This window comes from Python bivittatus, unplaced genomic scaffold (genome assembly GCF_059951505.1).
Source record: "Python bivittatus isolate LINGU-HERP-01145 unplaced genomic scaffold, Pbiv_v1 ctg000160_np1212, whole genome shotgun sequence".
Lineage (NCBI taxonomy): Eukaryota > Metazoa > Chordata > Lepidosauria > Squamata > Pythonidae > Python > Python bivittatus.
In genome coordinates this window covers 8,149,993-8,170,670 of record NW_028277076.1, presented here as the reverse complement: position 1 = coordinate 8,170,670, position 20,678 = coordinate 8,149,993, and the positions used below count along the sequence as shown (strand labels likewise).

General features: G+C 48.1%; 1 protein-coding gene across 3 annotated transcripts in view; it reads left to right on the top strand.

Moving 5' to 3' along the window:
* Nucleotides 1–5,875: 5,875 nt before the first annotated feature.
* NCS1 (neuronal calcium sensor 1) overlaps nucleotides 5,876–20,678 on the top strand; it is a 37,025-nt gene continuing 22,222 nt past the window's right edge. Inside the window, exons 1-3 of one of the 3 annotated variants that reach the window (XM_088147098.1) lie at nucleotides 5,876–6,005; nucleotides 12,932–13,114; nucleotides 14,052–14,180. In XM_088147098.1, coding sequence (XP_088003224.1) covers nucleotides 14,117–14,180 — 64 coding nt within the window. In that variant the 5' untranslated portion in view covers nucleotides 5,876–6,005; nucleotides 12,932–13,114; nucleotides 14,052–14,116. Of the gene's footprint in view, nucleotides 6,006–12,931; nucleotides 13,115–13,730; nucleotides 14,181–20,678 lie in introns of all 3 variants that reach the window. The other 2 variants (XM_088147095.1, XM_088147097.1) reach the window with 2 other exon arrangements.

Here is a 20,678-nt window from a genome sequence, read left to right as displayed (position 1 = left end):
CGGAGGGCGAGTGAGGAATTTTGCCTCTAGGACAGCCAAAATGGAAGCTGTGTTTTTAAGACCGTAGAGCTGTCAGATCAGCAAAGGATGTCACGGTTCTCTCCTTCCGTCAGTTTCCACGGCATGGGTGAACGTGTTCGCTCAATACAGTTGTCTGGAATGTATGCAACAGCACGAAAGTCGAAGTAGTAAATTATTTTGCTTCCATTCCTCTTTGTGGTAAAGCGGGGAAGGGTTTGTAATTCATGGGGGGAAGAGGGAATGAAGTGGCGTCATTGATCCTATAGAACTCCCCTTAAAGAAGACTGCATAATTGATCTCTGGAATTCCTCTCTTTACAGTCCGTAAAGCTGTAACATTTCTTGGCGGGGCAGGGTTCTCCATGCTCAGCACGCGCTCCTGGAAAAAAGAGGCGCCTGCCACTGACTTCAGTTGACAAAATAAGAGCCTACTCTTCGGTAGCACAGCCAGTCAAGACAACAACTGAAGCGAGTGCAACCTGAAACGTGTGTGGGTTGGTCCACAGAAGTGCGGTTGACCACATCTTGGGAAAAATGGGTTGTTTGCTCACTCTTCGTATTGCCTCCTCCCTTCCCTGGCAACGCCATGTATCCTTACCGTTGATAAAGGCTGTGTTCGCACAACACACTAAGCCATTAGTCATGGTTTAAAAGCCATCATGGTTAAGCCCAAACCAACAAACTGGATTCTTTCTTAGTTTGCCATGTGAACCTGGCCATCACTGTGTGCCATAATGTGGCTTCTTTGTCGTTGGCTTAACGTGGGCTTGATCTCTTGGATTTAACTTGTTGCATAGACACCTAACATGGAGCATTTCAGAAGATATCTGGCAGTGTCTTCTGTTAAATCAAGCAGAGCTACTAAAGATTGCAAAATCTGAAGGCGTGTCATCTTTTTGTGGGGCAGTTCGGTTCTTAGGGTTGACAGCTCCAGCAGCCAACTGTTGAGATTTTGGATGGCTCGTTCTCCAAATCTAGAGCCTAGATATTTGGGGCCACAACCATTTGGAGGGCACAGCAAATTGGGAGAAGTGGCCACAAGCTTGGAGAGGCATTTCAGCTAGAGAAGATGAGCGTTGTTTTGATTCTTTTTGCGGTAGTCGCCAAAGAAATGAAATCCACGGAGTCAGGCTGAGCCTGGAAGCAGAGTGGTTTTATGGCTTTTGGGAAGAGACCTGGGTTTGTAATCATTGGATCCTTTCTAATCCCAGCAGTTGAGTGAGGCAACGCTGAACATGTATCTAGGATGCCTTGGGGAAGGATATTATTTAAGCTTTATTGCTAACCCTTCTTGTTAAGCTCTATTTCTAACCCTTCTTGTTAAGCTCTATTGCTAACCCTTCTCCTTGTTAAGCTCTATTGCTAACCCTTCTTGTTAAGCTCTATTGCTAACCCTTCTCCTTGTTAAGCTCTATTGCTAACCCTTCTCCTTGTTAAGCTCTATTGCTAACCCTTCTCCTTGATCTCATTTCTCTCTTGGGCTGTTGCTGAAATTGGCATCGGGTACATGCAGTCTAGACTGATGAACTACTCATACGATCCCAATGATACAGTGGGGGTGGCGGGGGGGAGGAATTAGTTACAGGTGGCAGCCTTCTCTTGTGTGGAGCCGTAAATCTGCAAGATACACTCCACGGTTCAGCTGGCTCTCATGGCATCTCCTGAGACATGTCTAGCATGCGTAGGTTTTCTGACCCGCTGTTAGTTCATCTTTGGCATCATTGTTCTATAAGCTGCCTGGCTGCAAAAGCGAAAGGAAACCCTGCGCTGGCCTGTGTTTGAACTGGAGCTTTGTGGCATTGCATTTGTGGCGTGGCTGTCCCTTCCACTGGCTGAGCCCCAGATTTGAGCTTTGTTTTGTCCGAGGCTTACCGAAGTGGGGTTCAGAGACCCTGTTAAGCTGTAACAGTCCAACCGGTGAGAAGACTTGCGGGATTCCCTTGCAGGCAGAGCCCCCTTGAGAACGTTGAGCTACTGGGTCACCTGTGAATGGATTTCCACCCTTCCTTCCATTGGACCTCTGGGAATCCTAATGGCAGCCGTTCTCCAGCCATTGCACATTACACTCCCTCCCTCCCTCCCTCCCTCCCTCCCTCTCTTTTGCCATCGAAAAGTTGCCTTGAGATCTGCCTGCTCCCTGTTGGCCCGTCTATTCCCCAGCATCATGAGGCATCTTGGGGAAGCGTGTCAGCAAAAGGAGTTTGGTGCATTGCAGCATTTTCACCATGCAACCTGGTTAGGAAAGGAAAACTCCCACCCCCCCACCCCTTTCCCCTGAGCAAGCAGGACAGATGAGGATGAAAGCTGGTAGCATGTTCTCCACGGAGGATCCCCTCGAGCACATGATGCCTCACCCTTAACTGGAAATGTTCCCGCCCCTGCCAAGGACCGTTCCTCCAGTGCCCAAGGAAGGACGGCTGTTTCCCTTGGGCGTTCCTTCCTTTTGGGAGTCTGCAAAAGATCCTTCAGTGGCCAGGATGGGAGTCTTGGTGGGACGTGGGGAAGGCTGATCTTGGATATAGCCAAAGTCAACTCTTCCTTCCCCCCCTTGCCCTTCCAATTTCATGGGTTGTCTTGAAAGATTGTCTTTGAAATACAAGCTCCGGGAAAGAGACTCGTGCCTAGGATTCATTGGCCTCTCTTAATTCATTGTCTTGCTGGAATGAGCCAGGTTCGGGGCTTTTCCAACCAAAGTTTTGATTTGTTTGGGGGTGCTCGTGGTAGAGAGAAGCCAGGCCCACAAGCGGGTGGAGGCACGGGAGATGGAGGTTTGGGGTCTGTCCCGTTCTGCTCAGGTTTTGGGGGGTGGGGTATCATGCTCGAAGCAACACTCTGGCTTTTTCCTCCCCGTTTTCACGTTTCCTTCCCACGGCGTCTTTCATTTACAGCACCTCCGTGGCAAATTTTTTTACTCCCAGCAAGCGCTTCATGCTAGCGTTTCTGAGTCCATTCCCTGAGATTTGGACATCTCATTTTAAAGTTAGTCCAAGAAAACCTTAAGCAGCTGAATGACCAGTTCAATCCTGGGTAAAACTGCCTGGTTCAACATGGAACAAAACTTGATTATTTCTTTCATTCCCGGGGAGGGGAGCGTAAACATGCCGCCCTCTTTAAGAGCTCAAACCCTCTGGTTTCTTTTAGAAAACAAAAAGTGTATATGTTTGATTTTTTTAATGGGGAAATTTCTTTGTTTAGGATCTCAAGGTTGTTTTTTTTTTTAATTTCCTTTTTTTTTTAAAAAAAACCAATGAAATAACAGTATTTCTGTGATAGGGGCTAATACCAACTGAGGGTTTTTATTTCCTCTATGTAATGTGGTTTTCCTGCTGTGGAAAAGGTGTACAAATTAAAGAATTCATAACGAAGCAGCTTTTGCCTCTGCTCCTTTTAAATCCTTCTTTTCCTTGAAGGTGGGGAAGTGTGTGTGGGGTTTTTCCCCCTTCCTAGGCAGAAATACTATTACTGATGTTTCGGGTTATAGAAAGAAGGGAATTAGGATCTTGTCTTAGAGAGGTTGAATTCGAATTGTATGTACAGCTGCCGAGAGGAAGATCGGAAGACAGTTCTTAATATTTCCTCTTGAGTTCTTGCCAGCGGTCCTCCAGTGGGAGCTAATGCTGGCCAGGGAATTCTGGGAGTTGAAGTCCACACATCTTCAACTTGCCAAGGTTGAGAAACACTGATCTAATATGATGCCAGTTTTCCCGTTTGGGGGAAGTTTAATTGGAGGACCCAAAGTGGAATTTCCCTCCCTGTGTCCCCTCCCATATTCCTTTAAGTGTGTAGAGCAGGCCTAAGTTCTAGAAATCAATACTGGGTTGTGTTAATGAAAAGGAAACTCTACACAACTCCAAACATCCTCTTGGACAGTTTCCTTGGGGTTTCATCTTTCTTCCACGAGTGGCCTGGTGCTCCTCCAAGGAGTGGGCAAGCGCTTTATATTTGGGTCCACACCGAGAGTAATGCAGGCTTTCAGGCGTTCCCATCACGAGGACTAGAATCTCTGATGCCTATTTTTACGGCCACTTGGGTTTTTAGGGTATTATCAGCTGTCATTCGAATTATGCACCGCGTTTCTTTCTTTCTTTTCTTTGAAAGTTTTCTTTCAATGCACTGCATTGAAAGTTTAAAATGCAGAAATTAAGAGAGAGGGGTTGGCTCTAAAGGGGCTTTAAAGGATTTCTACAAGACGTGCGCTGATTGGCTCTCCCCGATTATTTTTCCCGTCATTTCAGTCAGGGTGAATTGAGGCAGTGCCTTGCTTCGGTTACGCTCTGAAGTTGGTGTCGTCGTGTAATTTTCTCATTCTTTGTTTTGCTAAGCTGCTTCCCAAGCAGGTGTGTGGTCGTGTAGCTGTGTTACTATTTCATTTTTCCAAAGCTGTGTTTTGTTCCTCTGTGTCCTTCTAACTAGAGTCCAAAGAACTGGTACCAGTACACGCAAATTTTATCCTTCCAGAAGAAAACCAATGTGGTTGAGCTAGAATTTGCGACCTCTCAAGTAGCGCTCAGATCTAATGTTGCTGGGCCTGAAAGTGATCAGGAGGAATCAGATTGATGCATAAGGCAGGTGGGGTGTAACCTCTCTCCGTGCTTCAGCTGAGCTTCAGCATTTGGAGAAGAGCGATACCACAGCAGTACCACAGAACTCAGGGTGGAATGCCAAAAAATAAGATAAAAGCAAGAAAATGCAGTAAAACCCATTCAGACAGCTGGCTTCTTGAGAAAAGCAGAATTGGTCAGATTCAGACATGGCCAAAATAAGATTTTCAAACCACCGGCTTTGGACAGCAAGCTCGAGGGAAACTGAACAGATTCCCCATGTCTCTCTCCCTCTGCAGCCTCCCTGGCTGCTCACCCTTTCCAACCTGAAAAATCCATTGAAGGAGTCCCCCCCCCCAGATCTCCCCTTGGGGTTGAATGGGTGAGCAGCCAGGGAAGTTGTAGACTGGAAAGCAGAAGGGTGAGCAGACAGGGAAGCTGTAGACAGGAAGCAGACAGGAAGCTGTCTGGTCCCCGTCCCTCTGCAGCCTCCCTATCTGCTCACTGTTCCGAATCTGAAAGAGATCCTTCTGGAAGTTTCCCCTTGAGTGGGAAGCCAGGGAGGCTGAAACAGTTGGAGAGGGGACTGTCCCCCATTTCTGGGTACCTCTGGAGCCTCCTTGGCTGCCCACACTTCCCCCTCTGAATAAGATCCTCCCCTTGTATCTCCTCTTGGGATTAAGGTGAGAAGCCAGGGAGGCTGCAGATGACTGGGAGAGGATGGCCTGTTCTCCATCTCTCTGTCCCTCTGCAGCCTCCCTGGCTGCCTGCACTTCCCCATTAGAAAAAGCCCCCCAGGAAGACTCCCTCCTGAGGTCTCCCCTTGAGACTGAAGGGAAGAATGGGAAGGCTGCGAAGGGCCAGAGAGAGAAATTCACACAGTCCTGACATCACCCCCTTGCTTAAAAGTGCAAGAACACTTCACCCATTTGCAGCTATCCAAAGCTGGCTCTCTTTCCTGCTATTGAGTCAGATCTGGGTCTTCCCCTCTGGCCATTAAAGAAAAAAAAAATTAGGATGAGCCCAACCCTGTTGCAGATCCAAGAACAGCAGCCCTCAACGCCCTTTGGCTTAAAGCCGGCCACCCAGGAGCGCTGCCAGAGGTTGCCATCAGCTTTCTAGGGGAGGAGGTGCCAGGAAAGGCTCCTGCCCAAAATCCACTCAGCTCCTCAGGCCAGCCGCGCTCAGGTTTGGGCTAAGGGTCCCGGGACTCAGCCCTGCCAAGCTGATTTCGGAGGCAGCGGTTGGCAAGCTCTAGCTAGCCTGGCCTCGCCCGCCCACCAGCCCCTTTCGGGAGCCGGCGCGGGCGGATTTCCGCCCTCCCTCCGCGCGGCGCCCGCCCCCCAGCCCAGGGTCAGCATCCCGGGAGCCCGGAGCGGCCGCTGTCTCGCGGGCCGGCCCCGCCGCACCCCTTCCCCGCGGCTGCAACGGGCGCTCGAGGGCGGTGAGTAGCCCAAGCGCGCGCGGCAAGGCTTGGGGACCCGGGGAGGGAGGCGGGGTGGGGGGTGTTGCCTTGGAGCGCCTGCGCGGCGGGCTCTTCAGCGCTGCTCCGGCCTCCCCCCCTCCGCGCCGTCTCGGCTCCACGTGGCTTCTGCAGCCCCCCCTCCCCCCCGCTCGCAAAAGCAGACTGCCGACTCTGCTTCCCCCTCCCTTCGTCATCCGAGCGGCGCGTCCTCGCTTCGCCTTGCCAAGAAGGATGACGCGCAAAAGCGCATCAACGGGAAACGGGGAAGGCTGCTTGGGGCGGGGGCGGGGGGCGGCTGGGGGAGCGGCGGGCTTTGCAGCCCCCTCCCCCGCCCTGAAGGTGGCTGGAGGGGCGCCGGGCGCGAAAGCCGAGCTGGTTTGAACGACGGCGCGTTGAATAAGTCCGGGGGGCGCGACGAGGCGAACCTAGTTTGCGAAGCGGGCGGGGTGGGGGGGTGGGTAGCTGGCTAGGCCGGGTTTGGATCTCCGCCTTGGCTTACGCATCTTCGGCACCAGCTTGGTTCAGCTCCTCGCGCGCAGCGTTGGCGCGATGCCCTTTTGATCCGATGACTGAATTTACGCGTTTTCAGAGGTTGCCCCCCCCCCCCATAAAATAACTCCTCCGGGAGTGAAATCTTCGTGCGTTGCTCGTGCGAATGCAGCCAACTGATCTTTTTCTCGCTTTTTGGCGAGACCGGCGGTGGCAAATTTGATAAATAGATAAATAAAGAAACAAACTTTGGAAACCAAAGCAGGTCGGTTGGTGAAATGCCCTGAACCAAACAAGCCTTAGGGCAATCCGTGTCTGATCCAGGTCAAAGAGTCTTGACTGTTTTGACTGTATTATTGCTAGTAGGATAACAATTGCAGGAGGAGGGGGAGTTTGGGGGGTTCGGGCCCTCCTGACTATAGTTTTCTCAGTAACACAGAAGCCATTTGGAATGGCTTTCTTCCATTTTTTTTTAAAAAATGATTTCCTGGTGGTCTCCTATTCAGGCATTAACCAGCTTCGTCCTTCAGGATGAACCAAAGTTGACTAGGGGTTTGTCATCCAGCTGAGGGTGGATACTCCCTCTTGTGGAGCTTCAGTTATGATGATTCTGCAGGTTTCTTGGCAGCATCACAGAAACAACTATATTACACGTCCAGGGATTTATGGTGGCAATATTACGGAACTGGTTTACCTCCCCCCCATGGGAAGTGCGAGTAGCCAGGGAGGCTGTGGAGTTACGAGCTATTGCAGGAAGCCCTGTTGCTGTCAGCGATCAACTCCAAGTTGAAAATCTTGGAGGGTGGCCTGCAACATCTCGGCCATCGCTGTCCCATCTGCTCCCTCAAGAGCAGATGGTTGAGGCGCATACAGGCGCATCGTACAGGATGCTGTGGAGCGCACGAGACTGCTTCCCGGAAAGTTGCTTAAAATTGGCATTGGTTTTGTGGCCGTGCCTTCCCTGCCTAGGGAGTCAGGGGCTTGCAAAGGGAGGCCCAGCAGGGTTGCTGCACATAAGTGCCCAGATACAAGATTTGGGCACCTGAAATGCTTCAGGAATATGTCACCGCTTTTCCCATAGAAGTGGGGAGAGGTCCGCCATGGTTTTAAGTGCAGGGTGCCCCTTTTGAAGCATGTACAGGGGTGTGTGTTGGGTCCTCTGCAGATTTTCTGCTTTGGGACAGCCTCCCACCGGAGATCCGAGGGACCCCTACCCTTTTAGCCTTCTGCAGGGGTGTGAAGATCTGGCTCTTCCCCCAAGCATTGGGCTAGGATGGGGGTTGAGCTGGGAGGCTGTTTGGCTTGTGTGCGGGGTGGGGATGGGGGGCAGAAAGCAAATCCTCATCTTTGGATATTAATGAGGGTAATCTTTTAGGGCCTTAGATTTCTTCTCTGACTTTTAGAAATTAAAACTGACTGCCACTCATGACCTGATTTGGGAAAGGGCCCATCGTCTCATAAAAAAGGGAGTAAGACTTTATTCACAAAATATGGGAGCTCCAGCCATCGTTCTATGCTTGGATGCTGTTGACCTTGGTTAGGTTTTTTTTCTGCTGAGGACTTTTGGGAAACATTTGATTAATAGAGGGTTTGATGCATTTTATATATCCAGAAATGGCTTGCTTGGGTAATCAGGATGTCATGTGATTGCTTCGTCAGCTTGTCTCCTGGTTGGCAAGTATAAGTGGCCATGACATGTCCACCATGCCAGACACTTTGTGACCTGTCCCACCACAAGCTCTCAGAAGTCCAAATGAATGCAGTGATCCCAAGACTTCCCTAACCATACAACTTCTGTCCCAGTCCTTCAGCTGTAGCAATATCCTTCAGCCTCAACTGACTTCAGGCAACCAATCTTTTTGCACTGCCTTGCGTGCAAGACCAAGGGGGTCTAGATGCTGTCGAGCTTTGATTGGCGGAGATGCCCTCAAAAGCAGTTCCTTGGAGGAAGAGCAAGATGCGACTGTAAGAAAATACAGGTACTGTAAATACTTAACAACCACAATTGGGGCTGGAATTTAGGTCGCTAAGCAGTGCAGTCGCTAAGCGAATCATCACATGACTGGACCCAATTTTATGACCTCTTTGCAGTGGTCGTTAAGTGAATCACCACATTATTAAATGAATCACATAGTCGTTAAGTGAACACATGGTTTCCTATTGATTTTGCTTGCTAGAAGCCGGCTGGGAAGGTCACAAATGGCGATCACATGACCCTGGAATGCTGCAACCTTTGTAAGTGTGAGCTGGTTGCCAATTGCCCAGATTGTGATCACGTGACCATGGGGGTGCTGTGATGGTCATAACTTGAGGCACCGGTCATAAGCCACTTTTTTTAGCGCCATCATAACTTCGAATGGTTGCTGAATGAACGGTTGTTAAGTGAGGACTACCTATATAGAGGAACTTAGCTCTGGCCTTGAGAAGGAGATGACAGAGGTAAAATGGTTGCTCAGTCCTGAGAAAGTAGAAAATGTGAGAAAGAGACTCAGAACAGCCCCACCTTGTCCTAAAAAAGGGGCAAGTAAAGTTTGGGAGATACTTTCAAGAGTCTGTTAACAGTGATTGATTGATTGATTGATTGATTGATTGATTCATTCATTCATTCATTCATTCATTCATTCATTCATTCATTCATTCAATTTGTATGGCTGCCACCTCAACAAGTGACTCTTGATGTACCCTATAACACTACAGTAGCATTCCTAGAATCTCTGCAGCATGTTTTCTGACCTGGTCTAGAAAGGGGTGACATCGTTGGTGATTATGTGGTATTAGAAGATCTGTGTCATAGTTACCATGTTGTTGTTGTGGACTGGAAACCTGAGGATTCTTTCATTGTCCAGTTTCCCAGGGTTGCATCTCAGATGAAACCAGCTTTCTCTCTTCCTTCCCCTTCCCCGCCAACATCCAGCTTCTGCTCCATGCTGGAGATAGGTGGACAAGTGCAGCTTCTTAAGTATTGTTGCCTGGAGCTTGTTTTCAGAAGATGGATTAACAGAGGACTGGATATTTTTCAAGAGAGTGCTAGAGGACTATGCCTCTGGATGATTAATTGGGGAAGGATGATTAGCCCTCTCTGTGATGGAATGGAATTATGAAGGCCAGGCTCAGCATTTTCTTAGCTAGCCGCAGGCGTGTAGGAACTACAAGAGTATGAGACTGGCACCTCCCTGAGGAATTCACACTGTTGTGGCTGGCTGACTTGGGAGCTGGGGTTCAGTCTGGGGAGATTCTTGCTAGAGGTTGTAGCTAATAAATATAGCTGAACAGATTTTGGATTGTCTCTTGGAGTTCCTTGGGCTAGGCCTGACACTCTCCTAATCATTCTCCTCTTTATTTATTTGTTATACATCACATTTATACAGCCGCCCATTGTTGAATAAATTTACCAACACCGTTAGAGAATTCGTGGGAGGGCTAGTAACTTTCATCAAGTAAAGAGAAGTCAGTTTCAAGTGGGCAACTCCTTGAAAACCTCCTCCCAGCCCAAATCTGTCTTCTTCAAGGCATCTTCGCTCACTCATTTGGCACCATCGGCCTTTTCAAACTCCCTGCTAAATTTAGGGGTATAAAAATGGGAAGGGTGGTGTTTCTGAAATGCTCCAATAATAGCAGCACTCTCCTTGAAGGGGCTTTAAAAAAATGTAGGAAAAACTCTGATATGATTCTTTCCTTGGGATTGAAGGGAAGGGAGGGAAGTCGGGGGGTTGCAGATGGCTGGAAAGAGAATCGAAGAATGGCTTAGATTCTTGTTACTAAATAGGTTCAGGAACTTCACACTTCATCCAGATGAATTGTACTGACACCATCTTCTTTGAATGAAATTTCAGAAGCAAACTCTTGTGGTCAATCTGGTGCTGACCACACCTTTGAATAGAGTTCCCACCCCCCTGCCCCCTTAGCATCCTTTCCTTGCATAATATCTTTGCCAAAATTTTGTCTCCCACCTTTCTGGAACCTTTGTTGGCTAAACCATGCTAATTTTGGAATACATTCAGTGGCAGGTGAAGGAGGTTTAATCCATATGGACAGGACTTGGCTTTAACATCTTATTTGGAGGACAAAATTTCTTCATAACATCCATCGTTCCAGGCCTGGAGAAGTTGATCAAAATAGGCAAGGGTTTTTTAGTAGTTTAATGAGCTTTCCTGCAAGGCCTCTGTTACTGAGATAACATTCTCCTATGATTTTGATAGACAAGATCAGTGTTTCTCAACCTTGTAAGATTTGTGGACTTCAACTCCCAGAATTCCCCAGCCAGCTGGGAATTCTGGGAGTTGAAGTCCACAAATCTTAAAGTTGCTAAGGTTGAGAAACACTGGGCAAGATCAACGAGGCTCAAGTGGAGCTATCCAAGGTCCTGATTTCAGCAGACCTTACATGATGATTTGGGATTTTGACATAGCCTGCTGGGCCCTTACATAAAGCTTCTCCAGACTAAGGTTCTCCAGATGTGTAGACCGACTCGCCAAATTCCAGGAATCATATGGGAAATACCCAATTTTGAGAAGGCTGCCTTTCCTTCTTTGAGACACCTTTTTTGGCTGTCACAGAAGTCAGCACTGGATGGACCGGGCCAAATCAAAACAAGAGTTGATTGAATGTTAGCAAAAAGTGCTCGGTCACAAGGACAACTTGAAATTACAGGACTGGTGGCTTCTTGCTTGGAAGGTGAAGACAGAGCCTGGAGAGTTTTCTGTTGAGATGTTCTGCATTGGCAAATTTTACTGGAAGGTTTAGAGCAGCATTTCTCAACCTTGGCCATTTTATGACGTGTGGACTTCAACTCCCAGAATTCCCCAGCCAGCATGCTGGCTGGGGTATTCTGGGAGTTGAAGTCCACACCTCTTAAAGTTGCCAAGGTTGAGAAACACTGGTTTAGAGGATCTTTTTCCATCTTTCTTTACTTATTCCTGAGTATCCAAGGCCTGCAGTGACAATACTAAATGGGCTGAAAAAGGTGTTTTCTTTGGGGTGGGCTTTCCAAAGGGGAATTCCTTTGCTTTTTTCATCTCTGTTAAAACTTTTTGGGACATGTTGCCACATCCGTATGTTTCATGCCTCAACTATGTACCCACGTCATACCAGTAACATCCTTGTCCCCTATTTATAATGCTACTTACTAAGAATTAAGAAATATGTCCTCAGACACTTCCTATAGTGTCCATCAGACTCCTTGCTCAGCTCACATTAAAAAAAAGATTATTATGATAAAAATAAGTAAATAGGACGCTAATCGACTGTCAAGGCAAAGCAGCCTATGTATTTGCAATCAATATCCCCCAGGAGAAGGTCAAGAGCATGTGGACAGGGCTAATTCGTTTTTGGCCAATGGCCAATTAGTGAAAGGGCAGACTTCCCATGGTGGCCATTTTGTGAGGGCGCCCACCAAATATTCTCAAAATTCCAAGTATTCCAAATGTCCTGCTTCAGAAAAGTTGACTATGTTGGCTGTAGGCAAGTCAGCTGTCTCCAAACACAGGAAATGAGCTGAGGGGCAGGGATTCTCTCCTTATGATTGCTTTGGGGGGAAAAAGACAGTCATATTTGCCAGTTAGTGGATGATTACATAATTAAATCATACAGTAAGAAAATAAAGTCTTTCCCAAACTTTTCTTCGGGATATATGAATTCACAGAGGGGAAAAAAATTAAAGGGCTTAAAAAGGGTTAAAGAATAGGATGGCAACTACTTGATAGAAAGGCAGAAGTCATAATTCTATATTTCCTTCCTTCCTTCCTTCCTTCCTTCCTTCCTTCCTTCCTTCCTTCCTTCCTTCCTTCCTTCCTTCCTTCCTTCCTTCCTTCTCTCTCCTTTTTTTCTTCTATCTTCCCTTATTTTTTATTTTTATTTCTCCTGTATTTTGTATACTTTTATTCTATTTAAAAACTGAAAATAAATTAAAAACAGAGCGGGGGTGGGGGGAGATATCCAATCACTTCTCTCTCACGCAGGTACATGTGCAGATTATTTACTTTTCGTATGTTTTAGTCCCTATTCGCCATTCATTTTTGTTTAAAAAAAAAAAAAATTACATTATTATAAAGCACGTAGAGATTTCCTCCTATAATATGTTCTTCCTTGCATCCAAATTGTATCCACACAATACATTTCACCAGGTTGTTGAATGAATCCATTCTCTGGGTGTGCACGGGGTGTTCCTCTGCAAATTAGCTAACAGGCCTGGATTCACCCAGCTCCCTAACCTGACCAAGAAACTTACCAAGATTTCATTAACCAAGTTTGGAAGGTTTTCTCAGCAGGTCTTTAAACTGACTGGGAAAGGCGGGTTGTGTGAACAGCTCCTCTTGCGAAGGCATTCCTATAGGGGTGCGTGCATGCCCAGACTGGCTGGGGATGATGGGGTTGAAGGTTCTCTTTTTTTCCTCCGTGCTTCCTCTGGGAACTCCAAGGATTTGCATTTGGAGTTGGTCCTCGGGGCGTCTTTGCTGAAGACATTTGGGGCTTCTGAAGATTCACCAGGAGGGGGGATGATGGTGATGAAGAAGCAGCAGCTTCCGATGGTGATTCTGAATATTCAGCAGCCCCGTCTGGCCATTGCAGACATTTCCCCTTGAGCGTCAAGGGGCGGACAGGTGAGTGTTAGCCTCCAGCTTCGGGATATTCAGGAGGTGTGAGAATCCTAGTCGCCCCCCCCCGCTTCCTCATCTCAGGCATTGTTTCCACCGTCTCGCAAACGACTGATTCCTTTGCCCAAGGAAGCAGACCGTGCGAATGCCTGAATGTCACGCTCTTTCCCCCTGCCGTCCCCCTCCCCTTGAAAGGATCGATCTAGGAGAAGAAGCCCAGCGGGAGAAGACAAAGGAGAGGCAGCCGTTCCACCCCCCACCCCCCCCGCCCGGTTCTCCTCCGTACCTTATTGGTGCAAGATCTGAGCTGCGCTCCCTCAAGCAGCCGAGCGCAGCGGCGGAGCCGGGGAGGGAAGGGAAGGGAAGGGAAGGGAGAGGAGGGCGTTTGTAACCAGGGACGACCGCAGCAACACTTTGCACGGCTCTGGGCAGGCGAGAGGAAGGGAAAGCGGAGAGGAGAGGACGTTGCTGGCTGGATCCGTTTGCAAAAACGAGGAGAGAGGCGGGAAAGAGAGGAGGAAATTCAGCGGGCGCGCTCGTTCTTGGAGGCCTCTGCCTTGGGGTTCTTCCTCCCTCCGTCTCCCCCTCCTCCTCCTCCTCCTCCTCCTCTTTTCTGCCACAGACAGCGTCAGCTTTCCTCCCCAGCCCGCTATGGAGCGAAGGGCCGCTCGGCATCCGCAGATGCTGCTTTGAAGAGCCGAGACGTCGATCCGAGAGCCCGGAGCCGCGCGGGGCATCGCGGCTCAGCGCGCCCGGCCGAACCCTCCCACCATTTTCTTCCCCTGGCTCGGCTCGGCTCGGCTCGGGTGGCTCCTCGGCGGCGGCGGCTTGGCGGATCCTGCGAGAAGACCGGGAGGGTCCGATCTGGGGGCCAGACGGTGCCTCTCCTCTTGGACTCGCCCCCTCCGCGCCCCCCCAGCCTTCTATATGAGTCTTCCTCCAGTCCAGGAGAGCCGTCGCGCCGAATTGATGCCTTGCTAAGCCTGGAAGACCAATTCGCTGGGCACCATGGGCAAATCGAACAGCAAGTTGAAACCTGAAGTAGTGGAAGAGCTGACCAGAAAAACATACTGTAAGTCCTTCCTTTCTTCCTCTTCCCTCCTCTCCTCCCTTCCCTCCTCCCTTCCCACGGCTTGTTTGAACCAACTAACCAAACCCACCGATCTTCCAATTCTGCAACTTTCCAGACATGTTCAGTTGCAGGAGACCGCGGGGCTCCAAAGACTTCCTTGACCCCTTCCTCTCTTGGGGGGGCGGGGGGCGGGGGAGTGAGGCCAGGGGCTGCAGGCAGGAACAGTTTCCCTCGAGGAAGCCCGGGCGCGAAAGGGACAGGAGCGTCGTCGTCGTTGCATGCTGCAATCCGCTGCTGCATTGCTTAAAAGAGGGGGGGGGGCAGGGAGACAGCTCCGTTGGGGTGTTATTATTGTCGCGGCTGCAGGAAGGGAAGGAGCAAGGAGGGCGCCCGTTTCTCTTTCCCTCTTTGCGCGTGATTCATGGAGCTTCTCGCCCTGAGCTGTTTCCCCAACAGCATCTGCGACCCCCACCCACTTTGGCTTCTCCCGGGGTGGGCGGGAGCTGGCCAGACCCGAAAAGGAGCCGCGCGGGGAGGCACATGCCAGAAAGGAAGAGGAGGAGGCGGCTCCATACGCTGGGGGGGTGGCTGCATTTAATTATAAGGCATTTTCAGCCCTCGGCAGCGCCAATCATTTGCCTCCTCTCGCCTTCAAACAGTTTTGCAATTTGAAGGGGGGGGGGGTCCAGAATCTGGCTGGGGGAGGGGAAGGGGGGGGAACCGGGGGGGGGCTGAAATAAAGCAAACCGCAAAGAATCCTGTTCTGCTCCCCCCGCTTTTGTCTTTCCCCCCCTTTTTTTCTCCTTCCCTGAAAGCTGTTTTTCAAGGAGAGTCTCCGATGTTAAGGTTGCTCCTAAAAACTGAGCAATGGCTGGCACCTCTGTGGGTTTTCCAGCATGAAAGCGGATCCTGGCTGGGAAGGTTGAATTTGGATTCAGATTGCGGAGTTTCTGGATCTTCTGGATCGTGGCCAGCTTTCCCCCTTCTTCCCTCAGGGATTGGTCAGTGTGTTGAAGGCTGAGTGGTGCTTGATCTCCGGCGTAGCGTGGGGCTTGGCTCGCTTGCTTGAGTCACCTGGAGCAATCCAGTTCTACAGGGACGTCTTTAGCCGACGGCCAGCCTTTCTGTGCACGCGGCATGGATCAAGCCAGAAGCCGGCACAGCTGCTTATGTTTTCTTTAAGGAAGGAAAGAGAAAAGGACAAGTTTCTAGTTCTCATTGGGGTGACCATTTGTTCTCAGTGGGCTGGAAATAGGCTGATAATTCTGCGAGGCTTCAGAACCAGGATTATCTCCCACCACCACCACACACACATCTGGGTGGGCAGAATGCACGTCTCTAAAATAGCAACCAGCTATCGATATTTATATATTACTCTCCTCTTGCTGATCATTTATCCTACAAACTTAATTTCCCTCAATCAGATGAGCAGAGGTCTGTTTTTCAGGGGGGACGAAACACTGCTTTGTACAGGGATGTTTCTTTCCCTAGGCAATGCCTTATTCAAAATATGTATTAAGGAAATTGATTACATGTTGTGAACGATCTAGAGGCCTCCCTACCGATAAGATTTCCAAGAAGCTCACCTAAGATGATATCATTTGGGGGGGGGGGGATTTGCACCCAGATCTTTTTGGCCCAACTCTGATTCACTCTCCAGGGTGCCAGAAATGAACTTCTCCCATTCAACCCAGCCAATGCGCCCCATGGCCAGGGATGATGGGTGTGGGAGTCCATCAACCTCTCAAGGGTCAGTTCCTTCCTGCAGCAGCATGGAAGGCCCTGTTGTGGGCGCTGGTCTTTATTCTGTATGTTGAATAATTCTGTAGTTAAGGTATGGCCCATTCAGGGCCAGGAGAAGGCTGGCTTCGGTGGCGTTGCCTCCATATCGTGTTTTGAGAAAGAACTGGATTGTGGAGACCCGTGTGTCCTTGTTTGATAAGGGGGACATCGCTTTTTCACTGCTGTCTGCTTTTCCTATCGAAGGCTGGATTTTAATCTTCCCCATCGTCATCTTCCTCCAGTGAAATGGATAATTTCTTCCCCCATGGAACAGAGATTGAGGGGTCTTCCACCACAAAGTCCGTGAAGGTGACAGCTCCTAGATGAGAGAGGAGAAAGGTTTTGGGGTTTTTTTTGCATTTTTTAACCTAGGGGTCCCATTCCCATGAGCCCCAGCTAGTATGGATCAAGGGTCTGGAGCACCACAGCTTCTGCATTCCTTGGGTTGATCCTGTTACTGATAAAAACGTCCACAGCCAGAGGCAGAATATCTCTGAACAGGAGGACCTGGGAGGTGGTTAACTTGGAAAAATGACTTCCTGTACATTGGTTATTACTAGAAAACAAATATCGGGTTGTGGATGACCAGAGATTATTCCACTAACCATATGCCCTCAACTTTTGACCAGAGCAGAAATGGAGCCTCCATAATTGTAAGCAGTGTACCTGCAAAAGCAAGTTAATACAAGCAGTGGTACCCTCCCTGCCCATTGAGTGCCAGCTGAGTTGTTTGCTTGATCGGCCTATCAAAACTTCATTCTTTCCCCCTCTTCCTAACTTGCTGTTCCAGTCTCTTTTGGCTACAGGTAGTCCTCGGTTAATGACCATTCATTTAACAATGGTTCAAAGTTACAGCACCCTCTGAAAAAGTGCTTTACAACCTGTACTTGCACTTACGACCATTGCAAACCGTCGCACCCTCCCGCCCCCATGTGATCACAATTTGTGATCTTTTTTATGATGGTAGTGAATCATGTGGTCATTAAGCGTATCATGTGGTCATGAAGCGAATTCCGGCAAAAATGTCCATTGGAGAAGCTGGATTTGTTTAGTGACCACGTGATTTGCTTAACATACATTGTAAAAATGGTTGTAAAAACAGGTCCGGTCACGTAGTGACTTGTTTAATGACCACCCTGCTTAACACCCAATTTCCCAGTCTCCATTGTGGTCGTTAAGGTGCAGTGCTGAAGACAATGGGTTTTTTTGGCGGGGGGAGTACAATCAGGAGGCCTATTTTGATAGGGTGTCTCCCTCTCCCTCTTTATGAACATTTGAGCCAGAGAAACTGGCTTTGCAGGACAATTGGACACAGCCGAGCCAGACGAAGCAGGGGACGTCCTTCCACCTTGTTCCCTGCCGTAGTCCAATGCATCACTTACTCCGAAAGGCGATCAATAAAGCTGTCTCCTGTGCTTGCTAGGCGCTGGTGCAATGCATAACTCCTTCAGAGCCAGGGCTGGCTGGAGACGGCTCCCCTGGGTGGGCTTTAGCAAGCGAGGCCTGTGATTCAGAAAATTCACACCGCCTTCAGCTCCTGCGTGCATCTACATAAAGGTGGGGATGTTCCCAGTTCGCCTCCCCATCACGGGTTGATCCCCTGGAACTGAAGCGTGTCAGTTAGAGATGGGGAAGGATTGGTCTCCTTCCCACCGGAATGGAAAGTTGTCCAGTCTGATTGATTGATCAATACTGATATATATTGATTGATTGATTGATTGATAATTTTATTAAAGGATTTTTTAAAAGACGAAAAACAATACGGATTCTGAAAGAAAAAAGTAAAGGAAGTAAAGGAGTAAGGAAGAGGAAAAAAGGGGCAAAGAAAGAAATAGAAAAGAAAAAGTTTAAAAAAAGAGTGGCTTCCGATCTTCTTAACAACAGTTACAAGTATGTTTATATTTTACCCTCTTTTTCTAAGGTTACACCTTAATCTCCTTCTTTCCATAGTCTACCCTTTCTGATCATCAAACCCACAAATCACCAGTTCATTTTGTTATTTTTTCAGCAAAAAGTCCATCAGGGGTTTCCGGTCATTAAGAGGAAAGTTATCCACTTTTTGGACCAACCAGAAATGGCTCTCCTTCAACAGTGGCTGTTTTCTGAATTTTGCAGTGGGGTTGGCCAACCATTTTAAAAACGGAGGAGTCTGTAAAAAGGTGTTGGCTGCGGTATGAATATAGCATTTATCTGTTAATTTTTAGTGCAATGGGGTCTCGTCCCAGGATTGCATAGCTGTTAGAGAGGGTAGCCCTGAAATCTCAGGGAAAGACATAGCTGCTTTAAAACGACACTGCTGCTTTAATGAATTCAAACCAAAGTAACTTTTGGGAATCTGAAATGCTGCACGGCGTACCTTTATGGAAATAGCACAGAGCTCTTTGCATTAGCTCTCGGCATTAGGCAAAATTGTGACTCTGGAGAAATGAGCCTCAAATGTTTTTAACAGGGACTTAAAAAAAATAACTCTTAGTTGGGCAAACTGAATTTGACATATTTGCAAAAACAGCAAATTGGAAGAACAACGTGTGATGTCCTTCCAGAAATGAGAAATTGGAAGAAACCCAAATTTACCCAAGCCAAGTGAGTGGCTAATGTGGGCATTTTAAAAGCAGCTAAAAGAAAGTCACAGCTGGGGCCGTTTCTTTCCTGAAAGTTATTTAGGAACTTTCTTTTCGCTCACTGGGCTGAGTTTACTACCTGGCCAGTCTAGTTGCTAACCAGCTGGCACCGGATCTCCCAAATCCGGGCAGCAAAGAGTTCTGCGGCTTAAAGGTTTTTGTAAATGAGGATTCCTGGAACTGAAGCAAAAGCTTTTGATTTAGTGAGTCTTCTTTCTCAATAAAGAGCGATGATGCTATGAGGTTAAGACAAGGAAATGTGATTTGTAGTTGGTTAGGGGCTGCGAGAAGCAAATTGACTTATTGATCAGACAAATCATTCAGAGGGACAGGTTTTTTTTTTACATCTGTCGCTGCACCAGTTTCCACCTTCCGATCCATCTCACCCTCACTCCAGCAAAAGGAGCAAAAGCTTTGGAAACACAAATGTCTGCCTGCTTTTGGCTCCCAAAGGGTTACCAATGAATGCTAGCTCCGTTTGGCAGACGTTTTGCATCAGATAATATTTTAATTGTACATCTTGTACCTTTGGCTTTCCTGAGGCGGCCTGTTCGAAGGTAAAAGACCCACAGCAAAAAATGAGAGAGGAAGCAATGGATGCCTGGAAGGGGGGCCTTGATGTTTAGGGTTTCTGCCAGCCCTTTGAGGTAGGCCAGGTCAAGAAACAGATACCCCAGGGGTTCCAGGAATGCTGCTTTATTACTGTAGGGTAGAATTGCAGAATCTTGAAAGCCTGTCTGAGTTTCTTGTTACTCCGTCTTATACCAAACAAAATCAAGGTTCTTTCGAGTTTCTTTCTCGCGCTTCCTTCGATCTCTACATTGTGCCCGTCTCTTCTCCAAATCCCTCCTTAGCATCTCTTTCATATCTTCCCCAAAGTCATCCCTAAATTCCTTTACGGTTATTTTTCCCATATGCATCCTTGGAACAACTGAATTCCTCAAGGGACTGGCTCCCACACATCTCCCTAAGCATCGTATGAAAGGGTTGGGTTGGGTTGGGTTGGGTTGGGTTGGGTTGTGTGAATCCAGCTCTTGCCCTTGGAAAGTTGGCAACCTGTTTCTTTCAAGCAATCAATCAAATGTATGATAGTCACTGACCAGCAATCTGCCTGTTTTCCTGTTGGAAATCAACAACTGATCTTTTTTCTTATGAAAGCCTTTGTTGAAGAGAATAAGGTCTGAAGAATTGTCTACCGTTTGGCTCCATATTTCCTCCCTTCTGTTCCTGGATTTGCATATGACAACAATAACGATGCATATTTATGATCAATACTATTGTATCATTCCTGCTTCTGAGACAGCTCGGAGTGGCGCATAATAAAATCCATCTTCAGGAAAAACAATGTGATAAGAACAGTCATAAAACCAAGCCCTGTAAAACAGAACCATAAAACTTATCTAGTGCAAATATACAAGGGGAGTTCCGTCTTAGAAGACCCATCTTGTTTTACATCAAGGGTGACTCTGAAAATTTTGAACCGGGTTTCTCTTCGGCATCAATTCTATCCCGTGTTCAAATGTGTTGGTCATGATCAATCAACCGATCGATCGATTATCAATCAATCAATCAATCGATGGTTTATCATGAAAATAAACTGAAAATAATGTTCATGAAAATAATGAAAAATGCTTCGTCGCCAAGACATTCATTCAATCAATTGATCGATTGATCGATCGATTGATTGAATGAATGTCTTGGCGACGAAGCATTTTTCAAATTTTGGAAAGGATTTTCCAAAACTTGCTCGAGTGTGTGCTGAGAGCTGAACAGTCATTGAAACAAAGCGGGTTCGGCTTCTTCCTCAGGCTTGGCTCCCACCGGGTAGGTTAGGACTACAACTCCCAGGATCCCCGACCCACCTGGCTGTTGTCAAACCTGTTTCTTTCCAACCCTTGCTCGCGTGTCTCTTTTCTAAGCATGGGGGATAAACAGGATGGGGAAGGGCTGGGAGCTCAGAATGGATCCTCCAGATCTAGAGGTCTTCTCGCCTGCCAGAACCATGGAAGTGGGACGCTTCTGAACCTGAGGATACCCTTGTAGGATATCAATGTTGAATAAAGACTTGGGCCTTAAAGCCTGGCGTGTGTTTCCC